We start from the raw sequence: 25406 nt of genomic DNA on the forward strand, positions 1-25406 counted from the left end.
ACTTAGTTTTTGTGAAAGTAATTATTCACCAATCACATTACCCTTGAGGTTCAGTCCTTTATATGTATAGAATATGTAAATATATGTTAATCTCCAAACAATGGAGAACTAATGTATTCACTGACAGAAAGAAGTCTTCAAAAATAAATTGCCTAATATGATTCTGTAAACTTCCCACACACTCAGCTATGGCACGCAAAAGCTTTAACTGGCAGAAGCTGTTCTGACAGATCGAAAAAGCAGAATTTCACCTGAGAACCAGATCCAAATGCATGCAGCGAGATGTTTGCATACTCAGTCTCACCAAATGGTCAGAAACACACATCTGAAGTGAAAACAGTGATGGGTTTAACTCTGTGTTTGTGTTTAATTTCAGCATAATCACTGAAAACACTCAAGAGGCAGAAACCCGCAAAGCTATGTCAGTAATTTATTTGTTGGCAAACAACTTTCACTGTTACAACAAATATTAGTTATGAGATCATTCAACGTGGAACCCATACAAAAAGAATAAATAATTAGCAGTAATATTGTAATAATAATCAAGATCATAATAATTTAAAAAAAGAAATGAAAAACCCCAAAAATTAAAAAAATTAAAAAAAACAAACCCAGTGCCACTTTATTTACTCCTGCCAGCTTTCTTTCCTCTGAGCTTGTTTTGCTGTATTTAAACCAATAAACTGATAAATAAATAATTTCTCTCTTGGGGACATGGCGGGGTTTGTGGAATACATGTGCAAGCTACACTTCATACACTTATTCATTTTCCTGCTAAATAAGTAAACATTGGCTTTCCACATTGGACAGTGCTCTTGTGTGCAGATTTTTCACATTTTCAGTACACAAATATGGTGTAGCCATGATATTTCATTGGTAAGACTGACCCCTTTGTAAAATAGTAGATTCTCTGAGCATTTTTCTGTACAATAAGACCTCAAACAGCACTGTAAGTTATTATCAGTTGCTAGAATATTTGGCAGAGGATATGTTTTTAAAAACTATTTTTGTGCTACGTCTTAAATCTGGCGTCTTTGTAATTTTTCACACCGAGGCCCCTCGCGCAGGGTCAAAATGAGATGAGATCCTCTTCCATCAAAAGTCTAAAATGTAGCATTTCCATAGTAATCGCTTCCTTCGTCTCTTAACTACTTCAGTTTCCTGCTTGGTTTAAATCTACACAAGTGGCAAAGTATATAGTAACAACTAATTTGCAAAATGTACGTGACAGTGGTGTTGCTATAAAAAGGACCAGGATGAAGTGTGCGTAGGGTATATGCGTATTAATTAAGGGGTGCTTGACCGCCTCTGCATTACGAGAGAGTGACATGAAAGATTGTTTCTTGCTCGTTCTGCAGTCCTCTCGTGAACAGAACATATCATTGCATTTCAGAACGTTTTCACACACAAAAGGTTTGCAACTTAGGATTATAAAATAAAAGACTTGGTCATATGCAACATTTGTATCTGTATCTGGATTCTGTACAATACATAGAAACAGTTTGTGATTTCTTCATAATCCTTTGATAACGGAAAACTTTTACAGAAGAAAGGAGAAGAAACAGAACTTTTTTTTTCACTTCAGTCTGTTGTAATATGATCTTCCTTCTTTGTTTTCAGTGAAATACACAGTAGCCGCTGTCACTACGACTTGCAGGAATGTTACACCAGCCCAGACACAACTCCAGTTTAGCAGATACGAACAGGAAGAGAACTTCGAACATCAGTTTGATATGGTTACAGTTCAGCCGCCCAAATAATATCAGTGGTTCTTTTTCTTTTCTTTTCTTTTTTTTTTTTTTCTTTTTTTTGGGTGATTGTTAGTGAGGGCATATATCATACATCCTTCACTTGATTGGCAGGTAGCGGTGCTTCTTTGGGGCCAGTTTATGCTGTGAACACCAGAGTCTGACGTCCTGCTCTACCCTTTATTGTCGTGGAAACGTCATCCAACGTATGCGTCTTTAAGAGTTAGACAGACAGACAGACATACAGACAAACAGACAGGCAGCTCTTTTCACCCAGGGCTGGGGGGCCTGGGCCCTGTTGTGGTGGTAGTGGAGACTATATGCTATAATCTGCTAGAGGTCCATATTGGTAAACTTGTAGGGCTACGGTCAATCCGAAGATTCCAAATAAAAGTAACAGGTACGGTAAAATTACAGAATCCCTCCCCGTTCCTTTTCTGTTCTGAGTTCAAACATTCCATTCTGGCTTGATGTTCACAAAAAGTCTTTTAGAGCTGCCCTCTCAGTCTGCACCTTTTATGACAGTACATTCAATCCCTGCTTTTAACTGGCCAGTGATGTCTCAATCATATTGTCATGGGCCGCCGTTAATGTTACACACAGTACCTCAATCCAGGGTCGGGCCAGCTCAGTCTGTCAGTCAACAACACAGAATGTTTTCACTGAAAGGTTGAAAGTGTAAAGGTGGGCTGGGGAGGGACAGAAGTCTCGACTGCCTCTATAGACTGGTAACCAGGTGAGAAGGGTCTACAGGCGGCTCCTCGGGTGATGAATCGGACTCATCCTTGCTCCCAGAGACCATATATCCATCACTGCCACCACGGCCCATGTGGTAGTAGCTCTGCAGCTCGTGAAGGTGATTCCTGGAGCCCAAGTTTGGCATGCTCTTATAATAGACATCATCCAGTTCAGGAGCAGTAGCACTCTTACAGGGCTGTAGCTCCCCGGAGCTGTCTTCCTCTCCGTCTGTTAAACCATTCATCTGCCCATCTGGGAGGTCCGTCAGCACTGGCATGCTGGTGTAGAGTGAGTCTCTGTGGTTTGGTGAGTGCGTGTGCTCATCAGTGTGCTCGTTTGTCAGCAGGGGAAAAAAGCTCTCGCTGGTCTCTTGAGGAATGCGCCGTGGCCGGGAGAAACTGTGAGGTGGCGGCGGCGGCGGGGGGTGGCTGTCTGGCGGAGGAGGCCGTGGCGGCAGGAGAGGTGCATTGGACTCCTCTCTGATAATCTCCAAACCCAGGTTCTCCTCATGGGGGAAGGCTACAGAGTTGTCTAGTACCATGGGGCCATTGTCCTCTTTACTGCCTCCCACACATCCACCAACTCCACTGCTGCTGCTGCTGCTGCTGCCCCCTGCCAGGCTCCCTGGAAGAACCAGGCAAGAATCATATTACACCACACATCTCAACATGTTAGCCCACTGACGTTAAATCATTTTGAACAAAAAGCACTGCCACTGCTACCCAAGGCAGAAACTTTAGCATTACTAGTAAAACAAGTATTAAATTTTTTAAATTGTATACTTTATTGACCCCCGTGGGGAAATTCCTCTCTGCATTTAACCCATTCACTCTGTGAAGTTTAAAGTCCCCACTCTAATTTTCAGAAATTAACAACAGATTAAATTAGTCCTGCTATGTGACACCGGACCCAAAGAGAGCGATTTAAAGGATGTCAGCTCATTTGATGTCATTGTCCAGGTTGTCTTGCTTTCGAAATTACAGTTTTACTTGAGCTCACCACTTTCAACAGTGCAATTTTCGCCAGCATCATATGTCTGTTATCCAGTAAAAAAAACCAAACCCCCCCCCCCAAAAAAAACTACTGTCTGCTAGATCTGCCCACTACCAAATGTCACACAGGCAAAGCAAAAGGAAAAAGGATCAACTTCAGGTAAATCTACGCTTCACAATAGCTGCCAAAAGTGTAAAAGTTTGGTATTGACATATCAGCTGTGATAATATGTCGCAGTTGTTTAAGCTGTCTGCGAACGGTTAGAAATAATAATTATTGTAGATTTTAATATGTTGCTCACCACTTCTATTGTGCTGTTTTGTTGAGTTCACCTGAACCCTCAGAAGGAAGGGTTACTGCAAATCATTATAAATGACAGGCTTTTGCTTAATTCAGTTTAATAATCACCTGTCTGCATAAATCATTGTAACCAGATAAAAACCCAGATTCTACTCATTCACCCACAGAAACAAATAAAAAGTGTTTACACGCATTTATAATTACTCTAAGACTATTTTTGTTGTAGTGAGTTAACAAGCAGTGCCACTTAATAAATCGAAATATTTACATCTGTTCAATTCAACCTTCAATTATATAAATGAAACCACATTCACCTCCATTGGCCATGCTGCTGTTCACCAGTTTGTTCATGAGGTTGTGATTGCGCTCCGTGGTTGCTCTCTCATGATTGTTGAGGTAAGATGGGATATAGTTGGACGTCAGCTCCTTGAGGATCTTCTTCTCTAGAGTTGTCTCCTTGTGGTTGCCGTGGGTGCCGTAGCCGGCGCTACGGTCGAGGATCTGGACACAGTCGCTCAAGTACTCACTGCTCGCCATGCTGTAGTTGTTGGCATGGTTACCATTAAGAGGGAGTGTATCCATAACACTGGAGTCTCTTGCGTTGTTCAGGATGCCCTCTGAGAAACAATTTTAAAAAGTGCTAATTATTAAGATGTAAGAAAAAAACAACTCCCAAGTGGTTTTTTTACAAATGAAAGATTTTAATTATTGTTTCACATCGTAGTGGGTGCTGTGAATTGAGGATTAAAAATTAGCAATGATAAATTTCTTGGAAAGAAAAATGCTTCAAGCGTCCATAATTCATTAAGGAGAATCTTCATAAGTACTCTTCTTTTTCAATTGCTGCTAGCACTACAACAATACAAAAAGAAAAGTTAAAATTTCACTGAAAAATGTTTTAAGTAGAACTTCTAGTAATTATACAGGAGTTATTATCACATCTCATCTCCCTGCTGGTCGACTAATACTATAGATACTGTATATCGACTGGAAAACTTTTTGGGGAAAAAAGGTTTTGCATAGGTTGGATTTAAAACATTAAATTGCTTTAAATTCAAGAAAATAATTATGTAGCTGAAGTAGTTTGAGTAATAATGTAGTCCATACTTGTGTCTCGGTATGGTGCTAATGGACAGCATGAGGGAGAGAGAGAGAGAAGAGAAACACAGATGTGAATTTAGACATTGACAGAAACACATTTCAGCCACCGTTACATCAACAATTGCTCAACAACTAAAGGCAAGTTGACAAATTTTAAACACAAAAATCTTACATAATCATTACAGAACAAAATATCTGTGCTTTGTTATAAAGACAGAGAAAGAAACAGCATAAGAATCATATTTAAAATGCTATAAATGTAGATATTAAGCTTATGCAGACACATGCTGTTGCACAAGCAACACAAGGCCAAAATGACACATGCATGTAAAAATAAAAATAAAAGTAAATCTAACATTCATATAAAATGTAATATATAAGAAATATTTCATGGTTCACAAGTAGCTTTTTTAAGATATAGCAAATCTGCAAATAGTAATTTAGATAGAGTTGTATGCATATATGTACAGTTCAGTGTCATTGATCATCTCACTTGGGAACCATAACATGCATGCATCAAAATAGAAAGCACCTTTTAAACTGAAAGAACCATGCAAACTAAATCAATAAATAGATAAAATGAAGCAACTCTATGCTACATTTAAAAATGTTGTTCATAAATGGAACATCAGCCACACCTTGGGTGTTGTACATGCCCACAGCTGGGTTGTTATAGACTGCCGAGTCCCCCAGGAGCGTGTTATAAGGATTGTTAGTACCATGGGGACGAAGGAGAGCATTAGTTATAAGATGATTAGCCATGGCTCCTGGTACAGGCAGATAGAGAAAGAGAGAGGAAAAGCAATAGCCAAGTCGAGAGAGGAGGAGAGAGGAAAAGCAACAGCCAAGTCAAGAGAGAAAAAGAGAGAAGCACTCAGGAGAAAAAAAACAGAGTGGAGATAGAGGTTAAAGGAGAGAACATGTAGCCATTGCAGAGTGGAAGTAAGCAAGAAGGAAAAAAGAAGAAGGGAGAGCGAGATGGAGAGTGAGTGTGTGGAAGAAAGAGGGAGAGAAGAGGACAAGTAAATCAAACAGGCTAACAGTTCAGGGAGAAAGGCAAGAAAAAGCTTGACAAGTCATTCTTGCAGCCATTGCATACAGGCTGAGGGAGGGAAAGGGAGAAGGAGACAGAGAGAGAGAGAGAGAGACAAAGAGAGAGTGCCATAGCTTGGAGCAGACTGTGCTGCAGTTCAATACGCTTGAGCAGAGAAGCATGACTACAGGACAGTTAATGGACAAAGGGGCCACAGAAAGTGTTTTCAGTGCATTTTCTGAGAGACTGCTCATATACACATTAAGACAATGCAAAAAATACAGGCAACAAATGGGCACAACAGCTCTTATGCATTCATCCTCATGATGCTATCGACACTGTATGAAGCAGGCTGTGCTACTGCTGTCTGTGCATGTCATATAGCTTTAAAACAGAGAGGGGAAAAACAGGTTCAAATATCTCTGTGGTTTCAGCATAAACTCAAAGCAAAACATGATAAGAAATAATTATCTTTATCAGTTTTCTTTTCCTTTTAGTACCTTAGCAGCACCACTAATGAGGTGCAGAGATGGCATTATACATGACCAACCACTGTGTATGTGACGACCTAGTGGAGAGTCTGCATCATGCAGTTTTTCTTTTTGCTTTTCTTTTCTGCTCTTTCTAGCGGCTTCAAATGCAATCTTGCTAATATTATACAGTTGTCACTGACTGTGTGGGATCTGAACTTATGGTTATGTAAACTAGCTACATCTACGGATGCATCCCGTACCCAGTAAAATCATGTCTAAAGGCTAGTAAATCTATGAAAAATATAGGGGCACAGCAATTTTTTACTTCCCTAAGGCATTTTTTTCTCATTTCTACACAATGTAAACTATAAACTTATGATTCCTATGCCATTATAACCCAGCATTTAAGAACTACATAAGTCATATATTGTCATAATATTCAAAAAAGGGGAATATATGCATTCTAGATCCTTTCAAATGTATGACTACACAAATTATTCATCAAAACTACAAATTACGGCGGCGTAAGAAATTGTAAGCTCTGACACATCAATCTGCTGCAAAATGGTAAAGGTGGAGGGAAATTTGTCATAGCTGGACACACTGAAATGAAAATCACGTTAAGGATCTGTTATCTTTAATTACTTGAACTGATCCCTCCTTTTCTCGGTGCTGCCAAAAGTCAGCCACCGCTACGTGAATGCATGAGTTATTTACTGGTTGATTATGTGACGTGACGTCATTAGTCTCAAGCTACTGGAACTATTGTTGATCTTAGTTTTGCGGATGTCATCTGTAGATTTCCAGAACGTGTGTGTGTGTATATATATATATATACACATGTACATGTGTAAATATATATATATATAATATATATTGCCTTACTTTAACCTTCCTAGTTTCTGGCTTACGTAAGGTGTTTAGTTGGCCATGACAAAAAATTTAGGTTGCTTGAAAATGTGTGTATAGCATCTCCTAATGTTGTTACTGCACAAATGAACCAAAGAGAAAATGATTCCCTTTTTTTTCTCCTTCTGGTCAAGCCTCCAAACAATCAATGTGGCATGTAGCTCAGTGATACGCCTGTTTTACAACAGACTCTGTGAAAGTGTTGCCACATACACTAAGTAATATAACTACACTGAAAAAAGGCCTTGTTGGATTTACTTAATTCAATAGTGGACACTGGTTGCACACAAATGTTTTGCTTTGGCAGAAACTTAAACAACTGAGTTAAATCAACACAACTTATTCATATTCAATAACCCTGTGCATTTTGTGTTGATACAACGCGATTGAAACATGTTTAGATGAAGTAAGTTAAAGCTCTTGGAATATTTTAATCCTTCACAATTTTGTCATTTTATTTTAACACTATTCAATAACTTTTACCCCAGTACTACTCGGTCACTTAAATACTACATGTTGTCTTCATATTACATAATGTTCAACAAAGTCTAGAGTCTGGTTACCATAAAAATTGAATGGATCTACAACAACTACCATCCTCCTATCTTTATCCTGGTTGCAGGGGGGCTGGGGCATGAAATCCTGTGCAGTGTCGCAAGATTTAACATTGCTATATTATTGACTTACTTCACTCGAACATGATATGAAGAATTTAATCTAGCCTCTCTGCATATAATGTAGTTTCTACACTATATAGTTACACTTAACTTTAAAGCATAAGGCAATTGTGTTAAATACACACAAGATGCTTACATAAATCCAAGAGATGGCCAATCAATTTTTTTCAGTGTACAGCTTCTTTAGTCTGACTCTGTTATTGTAAGCTGGTACTGTCAGAGTTTATTAAATACACATGTGAAAACAGTATTAGCTGATAGACAATTATCTTTTACTGCTAGGGTTCCAGATGAAGTGCATACCTTTGATTTGCAACCCACACCCCCCTTTTTTAAATCTTTTTTTACATTAAGTAACAGCTACATTTTGAATTAATTGAGAATATCATAGAGTGTTTGAGTTTCACTAAAATGAAAAACAGCCACATACTAACAACTGACTCCTCTATTCCTGAGCATACCACAGAACCTTTTTTTTTTTGGTCATTGCTGTGTAGGTCTCTCTTCTTCATTATAACTTAAATGACCTGGGCATAACAAGAAGTCGGTCTCTTATCTGACAATCCAATTTATTCCATTCCACCGTTATCCAATAAGTCAAAGTATGTAGTTATTTCAACATCTACTGGCTAAGTAGCTCCGTGTGGCATTCTTTAAAGTGTGAGGGAAGGAGGAGGTGCGGGAGTCTTAAGCCCTGCCTCACTAAGTGTGTGATAATTCAAGCGCTGACACGCACCATGTCTGCTTTAGTATCAATCTGTCATGCTAACAGCTTATTAGTGGCCTGAAGAAAGTGAGGGGCCACACCTCAGCTTAGAGTCTAACAAATGGCAGCATGTGTTCTCGTGTGTGTGTGTGTGTGTGTGTGTGTGTGTGTGTGTGTGTGTGTGTGTGCACGTATTTCAAACTGTGTGGCCATTTGGGTATCTATGCCCTCATTACCCTAGCCCTCGGATAGCCATACCCATTGAGTTCATTCCTACAGTCCATTACACTGTCCTACTCTGAAGGGACTGCAATACACAGCTCTAAATAAAGTAGGGATACACTGAACTGGGCTTATTCATTTAAAAGGTTTGAGACTACAATAGCATACAAATTCTCAGGTGCAAATCCTGAAAAGTTTCGCTCTACTTAAAATGAAACGGGATGCTATGTGATGAGTAATGCTGTGAATTCATCTAAAAATATAACATTAATTTGCATAGCACACTGTATTATAACAAAGGTGTTATGGTGTTTAGTTTAAGTCCTTAACACATACTAACTTAAAGGATTCAAACCTACAGCAGTTAAAGAAACATCTGTCCTTGCAAAAAGAAGATTGGTGCTACAGCACAGTTAGCGCTTCACTCTGTAGATTTAATATTGTGACAATAAAGTAGTTTCAGTTTTGACGGGAGCCTGCCCAGACCTCTCCTTCCTGCGAAAAAGCAGCTTTTGAAGCAGCAAAAATAAGTAAGCGATATTTACACTATCCTGCTAATCTTCCGATCTTCAAGAACAAAATACCATTATCGGTAGTCTGGACCGCAGCTACTTTGCTAAATGACAGCGTATGCTGCCTGTGCCTCCCGCTATTAATAAAGCAGATAGGGTGACAGTGATGAGGATGCAAATTGTAGGTATCCCGTGGTTACCTCTGTTGAGCGTAGCAGAGCTGTTGATGTCTCCAGTGATGAAGGAGGACTCCTGTTTCCTCACAGTGTCATTCCACATCCGCCTGATACGACTCTATACGCATGAGAAAAGAAGCGAGAAAGAAAGAAAAGGGTAGAGACGGTATGGGCAAATTTGTAGAGGGGAAACAATAAAATGCAAGGGAAAAGAAATCAAAGGAAGAGCCAGCAACAGATCAAGGGAGAAAGGACACGACAACAAAGAAGGGAGAGAAATATAGTGAGAAAGTTATAATATATGGGAGGCGATTGGCAAAAAAAAAAAGGATCAAATTAGTGCAGGAGAGGCAGTAAATGGGGAAAAAAACCCAAAGCAACATCCGACAAAAGAGAAACAGGTAGGGAAAAATAATCATACATCAGTGTTTTTTGTACTCCATATACATTTTTTAAGCAACATTGTCTGTCACAGTCAGGGTTTTGGATCTCACACTTTCAACAAAACATCCATATTTTAAGTAGAGATGCACTGAATGTAATTTTACTGGACTATTGCATTTTTCTTTACTATGCTATGTTTTCTAACCTTTCTTTCGTGGAGAATTTCCATTTTTGCTCATAATAAAACATAGAAAAGTTTTTGAAACAGTCAATGTTTTCCAATACAACATCAGGTTACTGAACCTACTATCACTCCCACTCCAACAAACCCATAATCGAGTGCTCCAGGTTACTGGACACAATATTGAGCTTCTTCATTTACTGGCAAACAGTGCCAACAACAGTATATGATGCCAACTGAGCTGGGCAGATCGTGTCAGAGTTGGAGCTAATAAATGCTAAACAAAAGTTACTCTGACTTTGCTCTTATTGCAGAAAAGAGAGTTCTGAAATTACTAATGGATTGGCAGAACTATGAAAAAGAGTACATGGCAGATGGCTACACTGGTAGATTACTGGCAACTGAGTTAGCAGTATGAGGAAGCCAGATACATTTACAGCTTATAAGATATTACATTTTGCTTCACAGAAGTAATATATCTGCACAGCAATTACAGTTGTTTTTGTTGTCTAAGGTGCACTATCGGCTATACCCTTGATCGGATATACTAGCCGACTGATCGGTGCAGCTCTAATTTAAAGCCCCAAAATAAACCGAATGGCATTCCAACTTAAAGTCGCATTTAATGTGTTTGCCTAAAATATGAGACGAGTTGAAAGTGAACAGCGATGATCCAAAACCCTCATGGCGTTATCTGGCCTCACCTGAGAATCTGCTGTGCTGTAGCGTCCAGGTGTGCAGGCAGGTAAGCTCACCTGTGAGCCTGTGGAGTAGCGGCCCGGGGTCCGCGAGGTGGTGGTTTTACTGGAGGAGGATATAGAAGTCTCCACGCTCTTGCCGCTGCAGCAGTGGGTGCGCAGACATTTGCCGTACTCTTTACGCACCTGGGCCCCAGATGGTGGGAGGAGGAAAAAAGCGTCAGAAACTGTAAATGCACTCTCAGCCAGCGCGTACAAAAGAGGGGGAATTGATTGATGTTTTTGCTTTGACGTTGCACATAATGATGCATATTTTCAAGATGACAGGCCGAGAAAGAAAAGACAAACTCTTCTTCTACTCAACTTCCTTGTGCAAACACTAAACCCATAAATTTAGACATTAGAAGATTAGCTCCATAAACTTTCCCCCATCAACATCCTCCCCAAGCTGCCACATATTCATCTAAAATGGACATATTCCTTAGGGGGAGATGTGATGCACTTGTACACACAGAACATCTGCATTTAGATCCCAATCAAGTTAGAACAAATACGACTGTAATTGCTTTTTAACAAGCTCGTCGGACTGGCAGGCATATATTGCCACATGCTCTGTTTGAACAGCTGTGTGGTGAGTTGCTCCATGCATCTTGGGAGAAACCAAGTTGGGTCGCAGCCAAAGAAAACCTCATCATTGTTCTGAGGACATCTCTCTGGATACCTGATCCCGTGACCTAGCACATACCTAAGTATACTGTGCACACACACCACACTTGTTTACTGGTCATGCACTTGAAACTAAAAATTGTCTGTGGGATGGCAGCCAGATGAGAGTATTAAGCATTTGATGAATCTTCTTTCCATATCCTACTCCTCTTCTGGAGTCCCAGGCACTGACAGTGTGTGGGAGACTGTAAAAGTATCCCGGTGTGTGTAGGCTCTTCCTGGAAGCCACACATAACTCAAGTATAAAAAAAGTACACACATGTGCTCACAAATGCCAGTAATCCTTTAGGCCAAGGAAACCCCAAAAAATATACTGAAGAGTTTGTTTTGGGGTTTTTTTAAATTATAGAGGACTTGAAAGGCGAACCGTGTGTTAATGTGAGTCATAAAATCATAAAACTCACTTGAGGAAATTACTTCAAGTTTCAGGCAATTAGACTTCAAAACACTCATGCATGTCCTCTTCCTGGGTCCAATATTTAAAACAATTAGAGCTGAATATTATCAAAGTGTATAATATGCTATTTCAGGTGCGATGACCCTGCCTGATGATGGAAAACTTTCTTTGCTGCTGCTAGAAGAAGTAAGACAAGCAACTCAGTTTGTTACCTGCTGCCTCAAGGCAAGACAGACAGTGACAGCGAAAGAGAGTGTTAGGTAGCAAGAATGAAAAGGTGAGAGAATTGAGCAGTAGGGATACTGAATGACCAATCAAACCTCTGTGACAGCTCTGCAGATATTTTTGGTGTCCCTGTTGATCGTTTCTGGCTCGCATGTGTGCCTCTGTGTGTGTTTGTATGTGTCTGTCACACTGGCAGCTTCTGTCTAGCTTTGTGCCTCACCTTTTTCTGCAGTATGCAGTGGAAGATGAAGATAAACATGCCCTGCAGAGAGTTGAAGATGGTGAAAAGGTAGGCCATGATCACGGTGCTCTCGTTGATGTACATTAGCCCGAACGCCCAGGTCAGACCGAGCAGACACAGCAGAGCTATGGCCCCGATCACCCAGGACCTACAGGAGAAGACAAACAGTGAAAAATGAGAGATGCTCGTCCTGTTACTGTGTGTCATTATCAAATGAAATTCAAACATGAGAAGTTTGTCTTTTCCCCCCGTGGTGAAAAAACTAATCAGTCAAGGCTGACGCATGAGGGACCATGAGACGATAGAGGGGTTAGAAAGGGTTCATTATGAGCCCCAACACTGTAGGAGTAGACTGGAGGAAACAGCGGGAGTTTTGCTTAAAAGAATTAAAGCCTTATAAAAGGGTTTAGAGGAGGCAGTGCGAGTGGATCTTTTCATTTAGATCCAATCTCCAGAGAGCGAGGAGAGGTTATAAGCGAGCTGACGTCAGCCACGGGTATCACGAAGAAAAGCATTCTTCACCGAGCACACTTTTCCCAAGCTGCAGCCAAACTTTCTCAGTCAAAGTATATGACAGGAGGTAAAAAATCATTTTCAGGCAGAAGTAGGTCCTGAAGTCTGTTAGCGCACTTGTGACTATAACAGTTTAATGGGAGTAGATTTGATAAAAGTTTTTAAGGCTGCAAACCTTCATTTCAAATAAAGGCTATGAAGAAGTGAGTCATAAAGGCCAAATGTCAGAGAAACTTGGTCATGCGGAGGCATGTGTATGCATCGTAAGTCCTTGTCTGAGAATGTGTGTGTGCGCGCACGTGTGTGTGCATGCGTGTGCGTGCGTGTGTGTGTGTGTGCGCGCGTGTCCACGTGAGTGTCTTCATCGGGCAGTAAGCAGAGGGACATTACGGCCATTATAAATGACATTTCCCACTAAAGGTCATAGAGTTGTGTCTGCCAGAGCCGAGATGATAGCTGTTAATTTGATTGGCTGACTGGGCAGTGATCACCTCTAACACAAGTGATAGAGACAAAGAAAACCGGCAAGGAAAGAGAGAGCAGGAATGGAGATAGAGAGAGTGAAAAAACGCAGCGGGAGAGATATTAGGAGAGTCATGAGGAAGGAAGACAGACAGAGGAGGAGAGTAAGTGAGTGAGACTAAGGTGATTGATTCGATGTTTCCCTCTGTGGCACCATTCAGGCGAGACAGAACCTCCAATAAAGCTCGTCTGACGACCCTCTTCAATAAAGGGTATGCTCATCTCTCTTTTCCATCCCACCATTTCACCTCTTCCTCCAGCGTTCCCTTGAGTCATGGTTTCTCTCTCAGCTCTGTTTCCATGAATTCACATCTCACCTTTATAATATTTCAATAGCACATTAGGTCTATAGGTCACAGGACCTCACAAATCACACACGAACAAGAAATCCATTTTACAAGACAGGTTCACGGTTAATTTAGGTGTGTGCATAGACTACAGGAAGACTCCACAGACACATGAATAACAAGCAAACCAAACAAAATGTCTCTAGGAAGACAACACTGATTGGAGAGTGGCCTTACCAGAGCCAATCCACAACAAAGATAACTTATGATGGCTTGGAGTTAGAGAGACAAAGAAAACAAAAGGAAGAAAAAAATAAGACAAAAAGAGCATGATGGTGATTAACGAATAAATGAACCACAATAAGACATGACTAATGAAGTGAAATAGATTAAAATCTAGACAGCCTTCAGTGTTCTCAGAAAGACTAAGGAAAGTCATTAAGAAGAGGGGGGAAAGATCCAAAGCATCGTGTTTTAAACGATTCTTTGATTTCCATCTTTCATCAGATTTTTTCTTATTAGAGTACTTTTTCCTGAACTGCACTAAAGCAAAGATCAGCTGGCTTCGCCTTTGCTTCTGAAACACTTCCTGCTTGAAGTCCTACTTAAAAACTGCCTCCATTGGCAGTAATATTTAAATCATATGAGAACCGAGTCATTTTTGGGATTTACATTATAAATTCTGAGCTCAGATACGCGTTGAACTCTGAGCCAAGGCATATTGTTTGAATTAGACTGAGCCTTTTTTGTCTTGAGCTGGACTCGAACAAGAAATGACACAATCCCGATTAGTTAGCTTGGTAGAAAGAGTTTCAGTATTTAATGGAAGTGAAGTCATATTTCAGTGGCACCCTCTAAGGGTCTCTTGAATAATAGGGACATGCCTGAGAATAATGATTTGAAGAATTTAGAGGGTAGCATCTCAAAATTATGTAAGATAAAGGTGAAAGGCGCTCCATGCGACAGGGTAGCATAAAAATGTAGAATTAATTGAATAGTTCGACTTTTTGGGAAATGTGCTCACTTTCTTGCAGAGATGAATGTGAAGATTGATGCCACTCTTGTGTTTGTGCAGCCATGATGAAGTCGGAGCCAGCAGCTAATGAGCTTAGTGTAAAAACAATACTCCTGGTTCTGTCCAAAGGTAACATTCTAATGCTCACTAATTAGCATGTTATAGCCTTTCGCTGACTCCATAAACAAAACAAACTGAAACCAACAATGCGATAAATTCAGAGATTGTGTCTCTCTTGCCTGAGAAATAGTATTGTACCTTACCTCCATAATTTGTGTTTATGCTTCCACTTATATATAAATGATACAAACAACAAAACATAAAGGCTTTAACTGAACTAAAGGTATCAACTTGTAGCTTTTGTTACCATTGGGCAGCGCCAGGCTTAGTGTTTCAACCCTATTCGAGTCTTATGTTAAGCTAAGCTAACCATCTGCAGCAAAAGTACTGCACAAAAATTTAGAGTTATGCCTCATTTCTCTGTATTTTGCTAGGAAATAGGAAGAAGTTGAATAGTTGAAGTGATTTAATGAAACGTGTGCAAACACACATACAGTATAAAAGGCGAAAACGACGTTTGTACAAAGTGAAGTGAATATCCATTACGCCGACCTTTATTCTCTAACATAGCCTGAACTCTCTTATGCAAGTTTTAATTCTTTAATTAGTCTTCAGGAATAGTTCTCCAGACTTCTTGAATGACATTGAAGGCTCTTTGGATTTTGGCTCTTTTCTGTTCTCTGTCAAGATGATCACACACGGCTTCAATAACGTTGAGGTCCGGGCTCTGGGGAGGCCAATCCATCACTGACAGCATTCATTATGTTTTTCTCTATCCAGGTATACTTTTAATGCACTGCCAGTATCTTTGGGATCATTGTCATGGTGTAAACTGAAGCTGTTTCCTAACAGGAGTTTTCCAGATGGTGGATCAAAATCAGGTCATACTGTAGAAACACTGTTGTACTTTTCTGCGAACATCCTCAGAAAATATTGATAAAGATTAGAACAAAAAATGTGTAATTTTGATTCACCACACCTTAAGACCTGTTGCCACTGATTTTCAGGCCAGTTATTGTTTAATGTTTCAAATTTCTGCCTTTTCTCTGTTTCCTTTCCTTATGACTTGCTTCTTGAAAACTATCCTTGCACCGAAACCATTTCTGATAAAGCTTTAAATAATAAACGACGGATCAAATGAACAGCCAGGTGTATTTTTGACTTGACTTTACTATTTATTTGCTGTAGATAGTTTTTCTAGGCCTGCTACTTCTTTTGTTCTGCCCTTGTCCAGTTTCCTGTTTCATGACGCACTGCACACCATTGGAAGTCTTTGGGAATCATCTTGAGAATGCCAGTTCATTCCTTGAATTAGTCTGTTTATGCTCAAATGACTCATAAGTCAATGTTAAAAAAAAAACTAAACATTTAACTGAAAATGGTCAGGTACAAGGACTGGATTAAAAATGAGTGCAAAAGCATTGGAAGACCTTTGGAAAGCTTGGAGAACTATTGCTCAAGACCCCTTAAAAATGCCGAGAAAGTTTGGATTCTTAAAATATAAAGAAAAAAGGGCAGTTTCACAATACTGTTGTGTCTTTTTCACAATAATGCTTATAGATTGTACTGTACAGACATCTGTCTTCTATTAGTTCTCCCTTTTGCAAAAAAAAAAAAAAAGCACAGTTCCCAAATGTCAAACTATTCCTTCTGCTTTATTCACACAAGCATGCATAATCACAAATCAGATGCACAAGTGTAGTAGCAGGATTGAAGAACTTACTTGATGTTGTCCAGACACCCAGAGTCTGGTTTGAGAATGGCCGTATGATGGAACATCTTATAAAGAGCGATGCCGAGGAAGATTACATTCAGCTGAAACACACAGACATAAAATCACACAAGGTAATTTTCTGCAGCAAGTAGCCTAATTAAAGACACAATGTCACCACAGCACTCACACAAAGAGTGATTCTTTATTTGCCTCTTCAACAGTAATTGGCTTAGGGACACCCTATCAGGCCCTCAATCAACAAGCCTTTATGTTCTCAAAATACAGCAGCTTGAACATCAGGGAAAATTTCAGCAGTTCGGGATCATTGTAACAATGGTAACCCAATTCTCATAGATGTGTTCTGTTCTATTGGAGTACTAATGCATAAAGAGGGTGGTTTAATAATGACTGTCTGAAGCGATACACTGGGTCTCAGAGGCTGTATACATTACCACTAGGTGTGGTGTCATAACAGTGCAGTCCCACCTGAACTGCTCCCCACATGTACATCCTGCAAGATCTGTGATAGCCTGCCTGACATTTCAAAAATGAGTACAGTGGATTGGTTCACAGGCTACTGGGAATACGTCTCATTGCTTTAAATGTCTTTGTATGTGTGTCTGCTTGATCATCAAACTCTATTCCTGTTGTAGTTTACTTGTTCGAGATAGGATGCCTGTTCCTGCTTCTCTGAACATTTTGATGACTGATGAAACATCAATCATTGGCATTGCTCAAACTTCCCGGGAGACTCTGTTCTCCAGTTTAATGTTCAATTTGGTGGCAAAGCAATAAAACAGCTAGATCAGGAGGAAAAACAGCACACAAATGAGTGCCTAATAGCAACATAACCTTGCTGAGTTTTTATCATAATCTGTGTGACGCACGGCGGCTTGCTCTCCATATCCCCTTCGAAGATTTCCAGGTTGCAGGAGTACGTGCCCGCCTGAGAGTTAATCCATGAATGGGAGTTATTAAGTTGACATATAGAGTTGCTTCCACTTTTACTTGCACTTCTGAGGAGCTCAGGCAAGCCTTGTAGGAGATTAACAAATACCTTAATGTGAGCCATCACTGCTGCACGAACATCTATAGATCTACCTACTCATAGATGAAGTGCTAAGTCAAGGGTGTGTGAGTATCCACGTGTGTCCATCTCACCATAATGATGAGTGTAGCAGGGCCTATGAAGCTCCAGATAAAGTAAGTATCCAATCGCAGCCAGCACCTAGAGACAGGGAGAGACGGAGACAGAGAGAGACGTCACGCACGAGGGACGCTGGGAAGAATAAAGGGGTTAAAAAAACATGTTCTTTAGATGGATGTAGGGTAGCAATCAGAGGATAGGACATGCATCACGGTTTCACACATATAATCACTGACAGGACGCAAGCTGGAGGAAAAAAAAGGAGCACATTATGACACGCAGTATATCAAATGCATCACGACAGAGCGAGGACAAAACAGAACTGGGGTGGATGTAAAAAGTGAAAGAGATGAAGAACAGGAAGAAAGGTGTTGCAAGATGGAGGAAAATAGCCTATACACACACCTCGAACATACATCACACACAGAGGGGGGAGACAGCGAGGGATAAGCACCTGTGATAAATAAAGCTTTACTTCTCCCTAAGGGCACAGATATATGACATGGCCACATCCTGCAGTCGCAAAAATATGACATGACTGTGTTCATTTGAATACTGAGTTATGGATGCAGACCTCATACGAGGCTATTTATGGAGTCTGCGGATGGCTGTGTTGAGGTTAAAGGAGAAAGGAGGGACACAAGTGCATGCACATTCAGTGTGTATATGCACACAAGCACACTTTCAGAAGACACGCATGAACATATAACCACAAACACACACACACACATACAATCATTTTGGACCACAAGGTTAGGATTGGTTGTAAAAGATATACTGCTGTATGCAAAATTATATAACCCCAAAACACCTTGACTCATCAACTGCAGCAAGCAGGGGAAGGAGAAGAAGAAAAAAAGAGTGCCCTCCACTGAGGTCAGACCCAACTAGTTGCCGAAAAAGGTGCCAGAGAAAAACGGCTGGAGCAAAATGGCCAACTGATTCATGACCAGCTGCTTTTGAATTATTAATCTTTCAATTTCCACCACATTAGAGAACCCTCCATTATGGGTCCCTGACTGTGTCACAGTATCCTCCATTAGGGCTCCTTTGCTAACTCGTAGCCACCTTCATTACGGTACATGAATGAGACTCAGTGCCACTGGCTACTGTGAAGAAGAACAGTCTGTGTTATGTGACAAGGTGACACAGCAGGAATGGCAGATGATATTTTCAAAGGTTTTGTCTCAATGTGTTATGTCAAAAATGATACACAGTGTCATTTTCAAGCCTGGGCTGATAAATGGATCGTGTAAGTTCGTTTCTGCTTTTTAAAAATTTCCAATTTCATTTACTTTTCAGATCCACAAGGCCCATGGGGCACGAGGACATGACGAGCAAGAGCATTAATGGCCTGGATGCAACATTACAAAAGAAAATATTGAAAATATTATATTCATGCATTTATTTTTGGTTATGTGCACCTTTTACATATAAGCTCTGCTTCATTGTCCCAAAATATTTCACATCATTTTGCATTTAAAGTCACAGCAGTTGTCTCAGGTCCTTTACGACACTCTGTTTGTGATTATTCACCCAAAGCTTGGCACTGAGACTCTCATGTTTTAATGATCATCAGGCAATGAAATATTGATCTAAGTGGCATGAGGACTGGTGTGGCTTGATGGTTAAACACTGCTAAATTCAACCCTTCCCTCGTCTTTCAGAGCTGGTCGAGTAGAGTGTAGCTTGTGGAAAGCTGCAATGTCAGAACGACAAAAGGTCCCCAAATGACCAGCGACTGGGAGCATTTTAGAAGGTGAATCATTTATATCTATAACCACACGTCATTTTTCACCCTCAACACGGAGCGACTCATTTATAAGCAGCTGAGGGATGAAACACCTCTAAAGCTGTAGCCTTTCAGTGCAAAGTCCACATTGTTAGTGTTTAGTCTTATGATTTGAATGGAGAACAGGTTATGAACATGACTGTGCCTTATATATATTATATATGCAATATACATTTCATATGCATATGTACTTAATAATTAGAATGTTGGCCTCTTTTCAGAGTCAAAGCATGAATGAAGTGTGCAGGTGAAACTCTTACGTTCACTCTCTTTGAATCTGTAGTTTGTGTATTAAGCCTGTAATGAGATGCTGCCTGTCCTTTCTTGGATTCATCCTTTTTCTAGGGTTATACAAGTCAAGCATGCACAAATACGTTACCTTGTGCTTTTAATGTATGTGCTTTTAATGTATGTGCTTATCTTCCACTACTCTTCTCCAGAGAAGCTGGTTTTATTTTAATGCGCAAGCGTAAGCCAGTGTGGATGTGTGAACATCCTGACACACAACTCCATCTTTTCCTATCCCATCCCTCCATTCTCACACTTAAAGCAGTTTTTTTTCTCCCTCGGCATACTCCACTGTACACCCCCTCCTTCTGCCCCGCCTGTTAAATCCTTCCATATTCACACATTGTTGCTGCCATGCTCATGCAGGCACTCTGTGGTGCATCCTCCCCCTGCGTGTCCCCAATACTTCTCTACCACTCTCCATCCTTCTTTGCCTCTCTCTCTCCACTCGTTCTCTCTGTATTGACTCTTCAGAAGTGCCACAGCTTGTTGAGTCCACTGTGGCAAACGCAGCCAAAATGACAGCAGGCACTCCAGCCTCCCTCCCTTTCCCTCCCTTGCCCCGTCATCCATCCTTCCTTCACGCATTCTTCAGCAGCATCCTTACACTCGGTCGGTGCCGTAGCTCCTATAGTCCACAGCAGCGGAGACGGCCACTATGACAGCAGGTACTCCATATCCTGCCAGGTAGAAGTACTTAGTCCTGGAGTGTTCGCTCTCAAACACCTCTACCAGCATGATGTAGAGCTGTACCCCTTCCAGGAACATCCAGGTGAACGCTGCCAAGAAGAAGAAATGGAGCAGGGCCGCAAAGACTGCGCAGACAATCTGGTGAGCCAAATAAAGGATTGAGAGGGTTTAAAAATACAGTAACATTAAACTCAGGAAATATTTATTGTGCTGGACACTTGCACTGATGAGGCAGAAAAATAAAGATGCAAACAGTACAGGCAGTAAGGGTATGAGTCAGATTTAGAAAGCAATAATGTATCATATTCAGTTAAGGAAGAAAACGTAAGTGATTAAATATTGGACAGCCACTGCTTGAACAGGTAAGGCAGGGGATAGAATAAGGCAACGTGAAATAGAAGTCACAATCATAGTGTACTATGACAGAAATTTCAGGTGGCAGAATGACAAAAAAAGTAAAAAATCACTTCAAAATAGCAATATTATTGGAGACCCCCCCTCGCACTTCACTCACAGTCTACAATCTACAAGTCGTCCAGGAAGATAAATGAGAAAATATAAGTGACATGTTAGCGCCGCAGCCCGTGCTGATTGACCACATTTCAAAGAGATGTAGCGAAGCACTTTCAAAGGGGGCTGACAATGAGTTGTTGAGGAGGGCGAATTACTTGCCAGCGCTGTTGAAAATACAGTATGATTTTTGTCAATGCCAAAGATGAACAAAATAAGTGGAACTGCTGCAAAAATGACTCAGCATCTTGGTTTGAAAGAGACAAATGAAAAATCACATAAAAGTTGACAGATTTCGGAGCTTGAAAAAGAAAAAAAAGCTGTGAAAACATACAGCTTTTTTACGCTTTTACCAATGCAGAACTAAATGTTTTACATACGATAAACACTGTGCTTGTTAACATACTTCCTAGAGAATTGCAATTATCAAACACAAAACACAAATTAGAACGTTTTGCACCTACCAGAACTAACCCTGCGTTTTATACACTGAAAGTGAGTAAATCTATTTTAAATGACGTGCCAGTGAACAGTGACGGACGAAAGACATGTAAGTCTTAGAGTGATAGATGAAAACCCTGCGAGAGACTCTGCTCATTCCAAAGAAGAGAAGAAAAAACACAGAGGTGCAAAGAATGTGAATAAAAAAACAAAAGCCAGGGATCAAACCTAAAAAGACATTAATAATTTTGGCAATTCGATGGCAAAGAAAGAGTGTTGATTAAGAAAAAGAAAGGTGCAAAACGAATGAGCGCTGAAACTTGGTCAATCATGCCAATGTTCTAATCTAAAGAGTCACTCCTAAATCACTCAGTGGAAGCGCTAACAGACAGACTTTTATAATAGAGGAGTTTGCAACGAGAGACAATTACCTAATGTCTGAGAGGCAATGAGTTTAGGGGGTGAGGGAGTCACTCATTTCCATTTCTGATGATCGCAGAGTGTAGCTTTCACAGGCAAAGGCGCACACATGCATGCACACACAGGTAGAAAAAAAAAGTGGCTGCTTATGCAAAGTCATTTAGTTTTCCTGCTGGAATTACTGGATTAACCGGCTTCGAGCTAAGTGATGCTGAAGATGTTAATGGAGGTCACGAATAGTCACCGGTAATTAACGGGAGAACAACACGCAAATACAGCAGCACACATACATGCAAAAAAAACCCCCCACAAAAACAAAACAACATGATCCCTCCCACGCAAACACACAGACAAAGAGAAACGCACAAGCGCCACGATCAAAACGCGCTCTCCATCCAATTTGCTTTGTCTCTTCATTTACAGTGAGAAGGTTTTCTCACTGAAAGCTCAGCAGGATGCAAATGCTTCAAGGTGTTCTGAGGCTTCTTGTATACTATGGGGGAGGCAAAGGATACAGCCTTGAGCCTTAACTTACAGAGAGAAGTGGTGAAAACGCTCCTCCTTTCCTGTGTGTTGATTATTATTTAGGTGTCCTTGTGCAGAGATAATAAAGGCGAGAATCTCCTCTCAGAATCTGTCCCATAAGATTTGTGTGCAAAACGCTTGTACCCAAGTGAGGTTTAAAGTTCTAATCCATGACTGGCGTACTGAATGCGGACCATATGGATTATACATCTTGGGCTATGACTGGAATGCACACCATGTGGATCCCCCACTGTTGAGCCAAAAAACTGCACTGCACTGAATTCCTTCAGGGATAGAGTTTGATTGGTTGCTTAAGTGATACGCAAAGAAAATGCTTCGCAAATTGTGTCTCATGATTTTAAAAAGCCTCCACGCTCTCGAGGGAAGGGCTATTTGTTCTGAGTGTCACAAGGACTTGTGCAGTTAATGATGCATTTGTTGTTCTGAAAATGCACATTTCTATTCCACATGCAGAAAAACACAATGATGTTGCAAATGACACTACATTTGACAAACGTACCACTGCGACCAATTAGGCTAGAGCTACCATTACGCCTGTGGAGAGTAGAACCATTCTTAAAATAGTATATAGAGCATATTCAATAAGTTAGCACTTTTGCCCACAAAGATGTGACTTCATGAAAAACTTCTATATAAATGTTTACCTGGATCGCAGGAATCTGTTTAAAATAATTCCCAGCTTTGCTCTAGATGTTTCACTTGGACTAGTCTGTCTCTGAGCCTGGTTGAGAGCAGATAACTGCTAACTAGTCAGTAATGCTTAGGTTTAATCTTACTAAACACATCTATAATAATGAGATAATTAGTAATAACTAAAATTATAATATATTCTATCTTATATTGTACATAAATTCTGCTTCACTCAGTCTCAGGGGTATTTGACAAATACGAATTGCCTACTTATAAGGAGGGAAAATAAAGAAAATACATAACACCACTTGACCAGAACTTTCAGTGTCAAGAGTAATTTTTTCAAAATAGCCATCTTTAATGGTCTTTATTTTACCTTGCTTTTGTACAAGGTAACTCTACTGTTGGGTACTGATGTATACAGACTGAGGTCACAGCTGAAATCCAACCGCACTGAGGTGTTAATCAAAAGCAGTCTGAACTCATATTCACAAATCGGCCTCATATGAGCTGCATAAGGTTTAACGCATTATATGGCAGATCTTTGTGGGCGCTCTTTGCATTGTAAATCATGGCTGACTATGAATGGATTGCAAAGCAGGCAAATTAGGTTCTTTTTACATACGCACAAGTACGTACATGATTTTGATGATGGGATTACTTAACATGTTGAAGAAAAAATAAATACATTTAATTTTGCAAATTCTATTACATAGAATAGTAAGAATATTGTTTTGTTTCACAATCACTATGAGAAACGACGGCTTTGATTTATTCCAAAGATCACTGTTACTGTACAACATCTCCTGTTTTATTCAGTAGTAGCACAAGTGTGGTAAACCACTGACACAAAGTTAATAAACAGTCTGATGATTTGTGGTATTGGTCAGTGGATAGTTATGCCAACATGTGCCGTGGACTTGTCTGAATTTATGGTCAAAGTAATGTTCTTCCATACGCCGCGTATACTGCACACACTCGCATAAGCTCACACAGGGGAACTGGACCCTCACCGGCTGGTCGGCCTTGTTGATCCCATACAGAAACAGAGACTCAGCGATGAAGAGGCTGATGCAGAGGTTCTTGTGAATGGTGTTGCGATCGCTCTGAAGCCCTCTGAAGAAGCAGAAGGTGAAGATGCAGATAAGCAGGCAAACCAGTGACAACAGGATGCCCACCCACGTGATGACATCCAGGAGCACGTCGTGCATGCTGCCTGTTTTCTGTGAAATGTGCAAACAGAGAGACAAGTTTAAGTTGGTAATTCAATAATAACAATGTAATTTACAGCTACTATAGCTATGCATAGCCTTGGTATGCTAACATCATACATGAGTCATACTGTTGTAAGGTGAAACAAACTGTAGGAGCAGACAGTTAAATCCCCTCCCCCCCCCACCCCTGGCTTATGTGAGTCTGGCTGTGTGTCGTTGAGCGTTCAGGGCCACAGCGTTACGCTGTGTTGCACAGGTGTGCTGGCTCTATCCATCAGTGTCCTGCAAGCTGGCAGGTAGAGCAATGTTCAACCTAGCACTGTTGTGATGGATCTACTGCTCAGACCCTCACACTGCGTTCACACAGAGCAGCCGAGCTGGCTCTGACCATGACCCCTTTGGAAGTAACACACATCCTAGCCCACGGGGAGGGAATAGGTGTCGCGCAATATCCAGAGTTACAAGGGCTGATTTGTGTAAAGAAACTTGGTCTTAACATAACAAAAGAGAGAGAGAGACAAAAAGTACTTATCCCACACATGGCGGGAGAATAATGCTTTTATTAACCACCCACTAAGGCTCATGGATATCTAAAAAAACCCAAAACAAAACCAAAATCTGAAAACAAAAACATGTTTTCACTGTCTGATCAGTCAAGCACTTTTAGAATGAAAATAAGACCTGAAGCTTATTTTTGTATCTGCTTTAGTAATCCAGAACTCTGAGATGTTTGAAGTACATTTACCCCCTCAAATCAATGTCATCATGCAGCTTGACAAATCAATTGTAAAGATTTTCCCTGCCAACGTGGTTATTCAGACTCCAAAGATTCATAATTTACTTTTCAGATGTTGTGGTCTTTCTCTCTTCTTTTCTTCCTCTCCTTCTATTTTCAGAATATGTTGACCAACCACTGCGAATCAAATAATAAATAACTGACCCATAGATATTGCCCACCCCCTTCTGGCATGCACAAGCAGAGAAAAATGCCTACCTTGACCTCCACGTGGGCCATGAGCACTGCAAAGCTGGTAAGGTGGGTGCAGGAGCAGCTGGTGTGTGTACGATTGGTGGCCAGCAGACGACAGTCCTGCGTAGACCAGAATCCCGTCATGGTGCGCTTGGAGTAGCTCCAGAATGAACAGTTGGGATTGAAATTCTTTTCTGAATGCTGGAA

General features: G+C 40.5%; 1 protein-coding gene across 1 annotated transcript in view; it reads right to left on the bottom strand.

Moving 5' to 3' along the window:
- Positions 1-416: 416 nt before the first annotated feature.
- The window catches only part of adgrl3.1 (adhesion G protein-coupled receptor L3.1), an 87181-nt gene continuing 62191 nt past the window's right edge, over positions 417-25406 (bottom strand). The window contains exons 13-24 of the mRNA XM_085459463.1: positions 25224-25400; positions 24029-24238; positions 20386-20606; positions 17713-17779; positions 16561-16652; positions 12420-12588; positions 10858-11037; positions 9613-9706; positions 5519-5647; positions 4887-4904; positions 4094-4396; positions 417-3110 (exon numbers count right to left, since the gene is read on the bottom strand). Of these exons, the coding sequence (XP_085315589.1) occupies positions 2467-3110; positions 4094-4396; positions 4887-4904; positions 5519-5647; positions 9613-9706; positions 10858-11037; positions 12420-12588; positions 16561-16652; positions 17713-17779; positions 20386-20606; positions 24029-24238; positions 25224-25400 (2304 nt within the window). The 3' untranslated portion in view covers positions 417-2466. The remainder of the gene's footprint in view (positions 3111-4093; positions 4397-4886; positions 4905-5518; positions 5648-9612; positions 9707-10857; positions 11038-12419; positions 12589-16560; positions 16653-17712; positions 17780-20385; positions 20607-24028; positions 24239-25223; positions 25401-25406) is intronic.

The sequence above is a fragment of the Copadichromis virginalis genome, linkage group LG6 (genome assembly GCF_057382275.1).
Source record: "Copadichromis virginalis isolate Kocher_CV1m ecotype Utaka linkage group LG6, C_Virginalis_male_GT1.1, whole genome shotgun sequence".
Classification (NCBI taxonomy): Eukaryota; Metazoa; Chordata; class Actinopteri; order Cichliformes; family Cichlidae; genus Copadichromis; species Copadichromis virginalis.